Source organism: Vigna radiata, chromosome 4, assembly GCF_000741045.1.
Source record: "Vigna radiata var. radiata cultivar VC1973A chromosome 4, Vradiata_ver6, whole genome shotgun sequence".
Lineage (NCBI taxonomy): Eukaryota > Viridiplantae > Streptophyta > Magnoliopsida > Fabales > Fabaceae > Vigna > Vigna radiata.
Window position 1 is genome coordinate 8366928 of NC_028354.1, and position 11671 is coordinate 8378598.

The following is an 11671-nucleotide window of genomic DNA, read 5'->3' on the forward strand; positions in this document are numbered from 1 at the left end:
AAGTATCATTTTCTATATTTAGGTTGGAAAGATATTTGTTTTTGTTTGTATGTATATATATTGTACTAACTTTTTTACTTCTGATTGATAGCATACATATGATAGAGATGTTAAAAAAACTTTTTTCTAGTGCAATTATACATACAAAAACAATAGTACTATACCATATCCATGATGGATACCAACTTTCACGTTGCTCACGAGGCAGCATCTCTATATAAGAGCCAACATAATCTAACTCCTAAACCTAAAACATACTATTTTTCCCAGCATAGCCATGAAAGACATACAAGGTTACATTGCTCTATTCTTCCTGTGGCTTATTTCCACCATTTTTATTCGATCAATCTTCAAAAAATCACAGAAACTTCCACCTGGCCCTCCCATCTCAATACCCTTCCTAGGGCACGCGCCCTATCTCCGTTCGGTGCTTCACCAAGCACTGTACAAACTCTCCCTTCGTTATGGTCCCTTGATCCATATCAAGATCGGGTACAAAAACATCGTTGTAGCGTCGTCGGCGGAGACAGCAAAAGAGATCCTTAAAACGTCCGAAGAGGCGTTCTGCAACCGCCCCTTAATGATTGCAAGTGAGAGTTTAACTTACGGCGCTGCCGACTACTTTTTCATTCCGTACGGGACCTACTGGCGCTTCCTGAAGAAGCTCTGCATGACGGAACTTCTGAGTGGGAAGACTCTGGAGCATTTTGTGGGCATTCGCGAGAGCGAGGTGGAAGCTTTTTTGAAGCGGATGTTGGAGATTTCGGCGACGGGGAAGGAGGTGGTGATGAGGCAAGAGCTGATTACGCACACGAATAACATTATCACGAGGATGATCATGGGAAAGAAGAGCAGTGGTGCGGATGATTTTGTGGCGCAGTTGAGGAAGGTGGTGAGGGAAGTTGGGGAGTTGCTGGGGGCGTTCAACTTGGGAGATATTTTGGGATTTGCAAAGCCTTTTGATGTGCAGGGGTATGGGAAGAAGAACATGGAAACGCACCGTAAGGTTGATATAATGATGGAGAAGGTGCTGAAGGAGCACGAAGAGGCTAGGGCCAAAGCAGGTGCTGACAGTGATAGGAAGAAAGATCTCTTCGACATTCTCTTGAACCTCATTGAAGCTGATGGTGCTGACAATAAACTCACAAGGGAAAGTGCCAAAGCCTTTGCTCTGGTCAGTATATCAAAACAGATACTTTTTTACATATAAATTTTTATATTTATTTCATATTTGGAAAAAATTATTTTGAGGCTCACATTCCATTTTTTACCAATTTCGGTCATTGTCACGCTTTATTTATATTCTTCGGTTGTCCTTGGAATTTAACAAGAATGACAAACGTGTTCAAACAAAAATATTCATTTAAGAACTAGAATCTAAAAATAATGTATATTGAGATGTGAATATTTACATGAGTAACAAACAATAAAACCTGAAGACAATATCACAGAGGTTGTGGTCGGTGTTTTATTTGAACTATGGAACTGAACCCTTAACCTGAGAAAGCTTAATGGTTCCACAGGACATGTTCATCGCCGGCACAAACGGACCCGCTAGTGTTCTGGAATGGTCCCTTGCGGAGCTGGTGCGAAACCCGGAGGTGTTGAAGAAGGCGAGAGAGGAGATAGAGTGTGTGGTGGGAAAGGAGAGGCTGGTGAAGGAGTCAGACATTCCTAACCTCCCTTATCTACAAGCAGTGGTGAAAGAGACTCTGAGAATGCACCCTCCAACCCCAATCTTCGCTAGAGAAGCCATGCGCACGTGCCAGGTTGACGGCTATGACATCCCTGCTCACTCCACCATCATGATCAGCACGTGGGCCATCGGCAGAGACCCCAACTACTGGGACAACCCGCTGGAGTACAACCCAGAGAGGTTTTTGGTTTCTGATGAACTTGGAAAAGGCAAAATCGACGTGAGGGGACAGTACTACCAGCTTCTACCCTTTGGAAGCGGAAGAAGAAGCTGCCCCGGAGCCTCACTTGCGTTACTCGTCATGCAAGGCACACTCGCGAGTTTGATACAGTGCTTCGATTGGGTGGTGAATGATGGGAAGAGTCACGATATTGACATGACGGAGGAGGGAAGAGTGACGGTGTTTCTGGCGAAGCCGCTTACGTGCAAGCCTGTTCCGCGGTTCACTCCCTTCGCTGCATGAACAGTGATAATGTCTGCAACTCTGTTTTGGTTTGCTTGTTATTTTAAAATAATTGTAAAATTTTATTTCTTTGTTACTTTACAATAATGGCAAAATCACCGTTTGAAAAAAAAATGTCTCAAATAAGTGAGTGTAAAAAAATTATTTCAAAATATTATTTTTTGTTATTTTAAAGTTTTGTCATTTTAAAAATGTTTGTTGGATTTAATGAAATAAGTTATTGGTTAATGATACTAGGTAAGATAATGATATTTTAAAAATATTTCTTACAATATCTGCGTGTCATTTTATTATTAGTTCAAAATTATTTTACAATCAATAATAATAATTATAAATATCACCATAAACTAATCATAAAATCACAAGTATAATCACACGTATACTAATACAAAATTAAATTTTTATACTTGTTAAAAAAAATTTATATCTGTTTTTGAATAGTAAGACTTAGATAAAATAAAAATATTTTTTATTTTTATTTTAATATTTTTTATTAATAAATATTTAATTATCATATGGTATTAGATGGAGAAAAGTGTTTAGAAGTTCATAAAAATTAATTTATAATTATTTTTATTTTAATTTTCAAAATAAGTTGAAGAAGTATTTAAATATTGATCTTTACATTAAATCATCGGTGTGATAACATTGTTTTAATACTTAATGTGTGTGCCTGCAATTCTTATATACCCTAATCGAGTCCACTGCATCCTTTAATGCCTTATGGTCTTTATCAACTATTTTCGACACAAGTATTTTTGGTGGAGCCACGTTGGCTATCGTTTGACAAGAAAGAGGCCTCATGCTTGCGTTGTCAGAGAGAAACCCTCAAGGCAAATTTGCCTACAATATTACCAAATAATAATGATATTTTAATAATTATTTTTAACAATTTTTTTATAACAGGATACGTGTCATTATTTTATTGGTCTATTTGAATCTATTCTAAAAAAATATTTAAAACGGACCAATCACAAATTGCCACGTATGTGTTGTCAAAAAATTGTCAAAGACGAGTTGTTAAAAAGATTTTTTCCATTACAAAAATGGACAAAATCAAAGTGAAAGGAAAATTATGGGGCCAAAATGACTTCTAGCTAAGAAGTCGTGTTCCTGTACGACTTCACACTGTTCATTTGACTAGTATTAAAGTCGTGTATTCCAAAAACGACTTTAAAGCATGATAATTGATTACCAAATTATTTTTAACAAAAAGAAAATTAAAAAAAAAAATGAAATCGTAAAAAAGGTTAATGACTTTTCTTATTAAAGTCGTGCACCCCTTATATTTTTATTTTTTTTATTTTTAAATTTTTTTCTTAATTAAAATTATTTATAATTTATAAATAATGTTTTTAAATATATTTAAAATAATTAAAATTATATCTAATTAATAATTAAATTTTTTTAATATTATTAAATAAATAAATTTTATATTCTCATTATTTTTATAATTAAATTAAATCTTTATAAATAATTTTAATTAAATAATTTATAATTATTGTAATTATTGTAATTATGTAATTAAAAATTGAAAACAAATTATATTTTATTGTAATTTATTTTTTTCGAATTTTTGTTATCATATAATATTATTTTTGGAAATTATAATTAATTAATAACATTTCTTTATTATAAAATATTTAATTAATAAATATACTAAATATAAACTATTTAAATTAATAAAAAGCAAAAAAATTAAAATCGTAGGGAATTGACGACTTCTTGTGTGGAAGTCGTGCACCCCCACACACTTTCACTTTTAATTTTTTTTTATTATTTAAATTAATATATAATATTTAAATAATGTATTTAAATGTATATATAATATTTTAAATTATGTATAATTAATAATTAAAGTTTTTTAATATTATAAAATAAATAAATTTTATGATTTTAATTATTTTTTGCAATTAAATTAAATTTTTTATAAAAAGTATTTCAATTAAATAATTTTTAACCATAATTATTGTGATTAAATAAATAAAAATGTATAAACTTATTATATTTAATTATAATAAATTTTTTTATAATAAATACTTGTTTAAGTAAATTTATTATATTAAAAAAATAAATTTATAATGAAATAATTTTTTTTAATTTTTAATTACATAATTACAATAATTATAGTTCTAAATTATTTAATTAAAATAATTTAAAAAAATTAATTTAATTACAAAAATAATTAAAATCATAAAATTGATTTATTTTATAATATTAAAAAACTTCAATTATTAATTATACAGTATTATATATACATTAAATACATTATTTAAATATTATAAATTAATTTAAATAATAAAAAAAATTTAAAAGTGAAAGTGCGTGGGGTGCACGACTTCCACACAAGAAGTCGTCAACCCCCGATTTTAATTTTTTTACTTTTAAATAGTTTATATTTAATATATTTATTAATTAAATAGTTTATAATAAAAAAATGTTATTAATTAATTATAATTTCCAAAAAGAATATTCTATAATAAATTGTAATCAAATATATTTTTTTTTTCAATTTTTAATTACATAATTACAATAGTTATAAATTATTTAATTAAAATTATTTTATAAAAAAATTAATTTAATTACAAAAATAATTAGAATATAAATTTTATTTATTTAATAATATTAAAAAAATTTAATTATTAATTAGATATAATTTTAATTATTTTAAATATATTTAAAAACATTATTTATAAATTATAAAAGATTATAATTAATAAAAAAATTAAAAAAAAAAAAGTAAAAACGTGAGGGGGTACACGACTTTAATAAGAAAAGTCGTTAACTCCCCATACAACTTCATTTTTTTTAATATATTTTTGTCAAAAATAGCTTGGTAATCGACTACAAGTGTCTGGTAATCGATTACCATGTCTTAAAGTCGTTTTTGGGGTGCACGACTTCAACACTAGTCAAATGAACAGTGTGAAGTGTTGCAAGGGGCACGACTTCTTCAATAGAAGTCGTCTGGTCCCTCCATTACTTCCTTATTCTCGTAATTAAAATTTTTGCCTATTCTCATAATATCTTCCTCATTTTTGCCTATTGGGGTGCAAAAACCTAGCTTTGTTGTTAGGAAAAAGTTTTTTTAACAACTTTTTGACAACACATACATGGTAGTTTATGATTGGTTCGTTTCAATTTTTTTTAAACATAAATTCAAATAGACTAATAAAATAATGACACGTGTCCTGTTGTAAAAAAAAAATTATTTAAAAAAGTTGTTAAAATATCATGATCTCATGATTATCTATATGAATATGATTTTGGAGGAGAGAGAAGGGTGTGTTTATATTATTATGTTGATAGCTTACGTTGAGGGCATAGAGAAAGAAAATAAAACTTGCCCGAAGCACAGAATCAGTTTCGCTTATAGTTTTTATTTTTCGTTGTTTATTCGAAGAAGAAGGATGGAATATTAACAAAAGACTTTAGGAGATATTGGGATGATTGTTATATAAGGTTAAAATAGATGGCGTTAGGGATATAACGAGGGTTTTAAAAATCTGTTGGGGGGATTTCCTTAAAGCTACGCAACAGCTGGGAAGGAGTAGGCGTTAACCATAATTTTCATCTTCAAATTGAGAGAGTGTTCGAGAGAGAGACAAAAAGGGTTTTACTCACTGCACCGTAAGCGTAGCAAATGTGGATGAAGATCACCATAAGGATCAAGATGGTGGAAGGCTTGGAGATCAACCTTGGAAAGGGAGTGGGTTAAAGACTTGTTAGCAATCAATAGAACCTTAAGAATCTCTGAAAAGCCAAGGTAAGAAGAGTAACTAGGATATCATAGGCGTATCAGGTTTTGATGTATGAATAATTATTTAGGATGTTCTGCTTTCTGTCTTTTGGAGAGGATATATCTATATATATATATATATATATATCTATCTCTCTCTCTCTCTCTCTATATATATATATATATATATATATATATATATATATATATATATATATATATATATATATATATATATATATCTACATGTATGTTTTGTTATTGAGAACCTTATTTCCTGCGTGTTTCGTCAGAATTGTGAGGATCCTTACACCTCCATGATGCCTCGGGAGTGAGACGATTCTACCCTAGGTAGATCGGAGTGAGTCAAGAGTGAGCTTGAGTGTCAGAGGGTTGTACCGCGAAGGAGTAGTGTGTAGTTACTAGAGTAGAAAAAGTAGTAGAGATAAAGTTATTAGTGATTTAGTTTGATAGAAAAATCATGCAGGGAGGAGATTGAAAGATAATAGAATAATGGCTAACTAGAGCTAAGGAAAGTGGGGTAATCAGTTTAGAAGAATGTTGTGAGAAGAATGGAGTTTTGTGTGAGATATAGAGTGATGTTGAAGTAAAGGTGAGTTAGGTTAGGTTTGGAATAGTCTTGACAGTGGTTAATATAGAGTGAATAGGATAGAGCGTAACTTAGTATGAGTAGTAGAGAGAGATAAAGATTTGGGAGGAAGAATCTTATAGTTAGAAGAGAAAAAGAGAAGTTGAGATATGGGTTGTAAGAGAAGGATTTAAAAGGGGGTTGGTTATGTTTTGCATGCATGGTGTTTAGTAATGTGAGAAAAAAAAGGAGAGGCATTGATAAGAAAAAAGTTCTTTTAACAACTATTTTTTAACAACTTTATTGTCAAATGTAAATAAGGATATGTTTCTGAAAAGGAAAAAGTCTCTTTAACAACTCTTTTTTTACAACGCATATGTGGCAGTTTGTGATTGGTCCGTTTTAAATATTTTTTTAGAATAAATTCAAACAGGCCATTCAAATGATGACACATGTCCTGTTGTAAAAAAGTTGTTAAAAAAGAGTTGTTAAAATATCATTGTCCTTCTGAAAACTTTGAAGAATATAACTGTATGATGGTTACTCAAGTAATTTCAGTAGATGCGTCGATGTCAAACAACGTAAGATTGGGGGACTAAAAAGTCATGACTCACATGTGTTGATGGAGCAACTTCTCCCTTTGGCAATAAGAAAGACACTCCCTAAAGAAGTGTCATTTACTTTGATTGATTTATGCTTTTTTTTTAAACAATTATGTAATAAAGTTTTGAAGATAGATGAACTTGTCCAATTACTAGATAGAGTTGTCCTCACATTGTGTCACATGGAGATGTTATTCCCTCCTTTTTTCACAGTCATGGTTCATTTGATTGTGCATTTAGTAAAAGATGCCAAGCTTGGAGGACTTGTCCAATATCGATGGATGTATCCTATTGAGAGTTACTTGGGAGAAGTTTTATGTGTATAATAAGGCACAAGCTAAAGGCTTAATAACTAAAGGTTACATGGCTGTAGAGTTCTTAACTTTTTGTTCTAGATACTTAGATGGAATTGAGACTATGTTTAGTAGATTGTGTCATGTTAATGATGAACCAACCATTGAATCTTGTATTGTAAGCACTTTATTCCCACTAATTGGAAAATCAATTGGAGGTTTCACTTATTTCACTCTATCTACAAAGGAAAAGTTAGAGGCACATCGTCATATCCTAACAAATAGTCTCATAGTTGACCCATTTATTCAGTAAGTATTTTCACTTGATCAATTATACTAATTAGTCTTTTATTAGAAAAAGTAACTATTTATAATTTGGACACTTCGTATAGGGAATTTAGAGACGCTATATAGAGACAATTGAGAAATCGAAGTCGACAATCATATTTGCTAAACAAAAGAGTTCATAGGGAATTTGTAGATTGATTTTCACGTCTTTACGTATATTTATAGCATTGAACATTGGATTCATTCTATGTTATAATTATTATTGACATGGACATGTTATTCTTTTTTTCCTTTTAGATAAGGAATGACTCAACTAGCCTCCACTTAATTGATTTGAAATTCTTAGTCATGGGTCTGAATGATTGTGCAAAGTGATATAGTGCCTATAATATTAACGGATTCAAGTTTAGGATCTTAGAACGTGACTTATGGCTTAAAACACACAATAATGGAGTTTTTGGTACATTTGGGACAAGGAGTTATGCAAGTAGTAGTGATAATCAAATGCAATCTAGAGGTGTGCCTTATTATGGTCGATTAGTGGACAAAATTGAAATAAATTACCATGCATAAATATATGTTGTTCATAAGCCAACATTGTCAGACTTATTTATGGTACAACTTTTGGAAGCAGAACAACAAATCATTTGCTTTGTGTTTTAAGTTTTATTGCCATGACCCGATTGGTTAGTTTCATGATGTTCAGCTCTGTGTACTTTTGCTATCCGAGGTGGGTTTCTATTTATTTTATACTTCAGATAAACAAATCTAGTGGTTTGTAAGATTAGAACATTATTTGCAATGACCATCAAAGTTTTTTATAAGAAGGTATGCTGAGTTGGCATTTTGCTATAGTATGAGATAAATTATTCTTGACAAGCTTGATACCTAGTTACAAATATAACCCTATCTACATTATGTTTTATGATCTTTTTGTATAGCACTCATAAATAAATTGTATCTGCTCATATGTATCTTTTTGTGTAGCACTCTTAAATAAATTTTTGCTCCTCTTTAACAAAGGAATCTCACTAATTTGTGTCTGACCTTGTTGTTTTGGAACTGTGCACTTGTTTTCTCTAATTTAGACAATTCCACTATTTTACTAAACGTTGAATGTAGGAAAAAATTGAAGCATATGAGTCCATAACATTGTCCCAATAAAAAAAATATCCAGTTCAGATTCATTGGCTTGTGCTTTAGGAATCCAAGAGCATTGTGGACGTGTTCGCGGTCTAAGTTTAGATCCATGCCCATCTAAAGTCTTTGGATTTAATGCTCGTTCTCATAGTTGATCCTCTTCAACTTCTCCTTCTAATGATGAATTACAAACTCAAGTTAATGAATATTTTATCAATTACTTAGTTTATTCCTTTTATGGTTAACTTGTTAGGTATCATTTTTCTTACTTTTTAAATAATTTCATCTGTTACAAGTATCCTCATTGACATCACAAGTCAATGAAATAAAGGAAATGATAGCATTTATGTTGCAAAATTATGAGGGTCAATTGACTTCAAAGTTTGTCACATTTCAACTATCGATAATAATTGCTAAATTTATTTTTATGATTTTTTTAAAATACATAACCAACTAACTATTATGTTATATTGTAGGTATCTGATCAAAGAAGCGTTCCAAACGATGAATGTAATGAAGATGAAGAAAATTAGACATCTTTCTATTTAATTTTTATGTATGAACAATTAGTTGTGTCTATATTGATATGCAATGTATGGAGTTTTAAGGATGCAAATAGTACCTGCCATCGTTTTAGTTGTGTATGTATTGATATGCTAGTATATTTAAGTGCTTTCCTAAAGCTGCCAAACAATGAAGAGATCATCTTCATCAGTTCCCAAGTCAATCTCCATGTATATTTCATCTTTTGAATCTCTTCCCATGTTAGTCTCTTTTTTGTTCCTTCCTTTGGCTTTATGATTTCCATTTATTCTTAATAAAAGCATTTAGTAAAATAACTGAAAGGACTATGGGTCCATTCATTTCCTTCGTACTTTTTTGTTTTAAAAATTGTTTCTATGAATAGAAACCAAACAAATCCTAATTTGAAAGAAAAATATTAGGGAAACTGTCAACAGAAAAGACACATGTCACACCAATGAACGTTTTCAAGAAACATCACTCTTCCCCTTTTGATATTTTCGACACCTGCTTCAACATGGTTCTTTGTTTAAGAAGAAAAACACACACGTGTATATATATATATATATATATATATATATATATATAACCTTTAAATTACAAATCAAATTTTTCATTATATTAAAAATAATAAGATTTAAGTTTTTAGAAAAATAAAACTCACAACAGCATTACTAAGGCACTTTCAGAAAAGTGATTTCATTTGTCTCCTTCAAACAGTTTCTCTCTAACTTTGTCCTCTCCAAAATCCCAATCTTCTCTCTAGATTCTTTACTCATTGAGCCATCGGATTTCGGTTCTGAAGGTGCCTAGGAAAACTTGACGCCACAAGCTTAACATTTCACCGATTAGAATTTCGATTTCGGGTAAGTGGTTCTTCCTTTTCTTGGTTGTTAGGAGACCTAAGACTTGCAATTTCACTAATTGCATGGGTCTTTTGTGTCACCCTTTTCAAATTAAATTTTATTCCAGCTCTAGGAGCTGTCCTTGATCATCATTTTGTGGTCTCTAGGGTCTGTGGGAAATTCTTAAGGAGTAGAACACCATTTAAGCCAAATCTTGTGCGGTATTGTAGAAAACTCCAGGTAAGGGAAGCTAGGTCTTACTTTTGTTTTGAATAAATTGGTTGTGCATGAGATGAATTACTGTTTGGTGTGGTGAAATAGTATTTGTATGAACTGTTTTACATATTGGTGTTGTTTTTACTGAAAATTGATGATTTATGTGAGAAGTGAATTGCGAAATGCATATNTGAAAGTGAATCTGTGAAAAGTTGTTTAGGAATTGGTATGTATGTGATGGAATNTTGAATTTAGTTGATGGGGTGAGGTAAATTCTGATAGATAAGATCTTAGATAGAAAGTTAGAGAAATTAAGGTAATTTAGACTATATTAAAGGAACTAGAGTAGTCAAATTTAGAATTTGGTGTTAGGAATGGTTTTGGTCAGTTTAGACCACTTAGATAAGTCAAATATGACTTGCTAGAAGTGTTAAAATGAACAAAAACAGTCATCAAGTGGTAAATTTATATTTGAGCACATAAGTTGAGAGAATTGAGGTTTTTGAGTGTAAATCTATGCATAGTTGTTAGGGATTGAGGTTAGGAATGTTTATAACCCTTTAACTACACCTAAAGTTCAAGTTAGAATGATTAGAAATCCACCAAAAGGCCTAAAACGAAATGAGAGTGGGTAAGTTCTGCAAAATCTGCAGAAAATCTGTAGAGGGGCGCTAGGCGCCCTTCAATGCGTTGTTTCAGGTTAATTTTGGCGCCCGGGCACCCCCAAAGGGCGTTGGGCGCCCTTTTCTGCTGTTGCTTTTGTTTTTTATAGTTTGTGGGGTTCCGGATGTCCGTTTTGGACGTTCTTTATGTCGTTATGGGGGTTGTTGACCCTTCCGGATCCAGTGGTGAAGGTCTCTACGCTGTTTAAATTACTTAAATATTGGTAATTAAAGATTATAAAGAAATTTGTGTAATAAGTAATGTTTATGTGGAAGTATGTAATGTCTGAGTATGTATTAGTTGTTTTTATGACATAACTAAAAGAATTATTGTGTTCCATGTGATGTAATATGAGAATTTAAGTTCTATCTCTTGGTGAGATTATGGTAGTGTTTAGAATGAATATAGGAAGCTCAGTCTTGGGGTTATCCTAACACTCTAATGACTCTTTCAATCTCACTTAGAGAAGAATTAGTCATGTGGTGAGAGTAGTAGGAGGTCCTAGTCTTGGGTGCTTCCAGCATGACCCAAGGCGAGTGATAACGGACTTACACTTGTGTGTGTGGTAGGGTGTAACCCATAGCAATGGCTTTGCAAAGCAGTAGAGGCCACCAC

General features: G+C 31.3%; 1 protein-coding gene across 1 annotated transcript; it reads left to right on the forward strand.

Moving 5' to 3' along the window:
* Positions 1–236: 236 nt before the first annotated feature.
* LOC106758614 (beta-amyrin 24-hydroxylase) lies at positions 237–2273 on the forward strand. The gene is made up of 2 exons (XM_014641543.2): positions 237–1174; positions 1524–2273. The coding sequence occupies exons 1-2, from the start codon at positions 278–280 to the stop codon at positions 2157–2159; spliced, it is 1533 nt and encodes a 510-aa protein (XP_014497029.1). The 5' UTR covers positions 237–277; the 3' UTR covers positions 2160–2273.
* The last annotated feature ends 9398 nt before the right edge of the window (positions 2274–11671 follow it).

Excerpts from the sequence above, each read along its gene's own strand:
- LOC106758614 (XM_014641543.2), top strand. The coding sequence starts at position 278 with ATGAAAGACATACAAGGTTACATTGCTCTATTCTTCCTGTGGCTTATT. Across the intron at positions 1,175-1,523 it reads GTGCCAAAGCCTTTGCTCTG|GACATGTTCATCGCCGGCAC; the intron begins GTCAGTATATCA and ends ATGGTTCCACAG.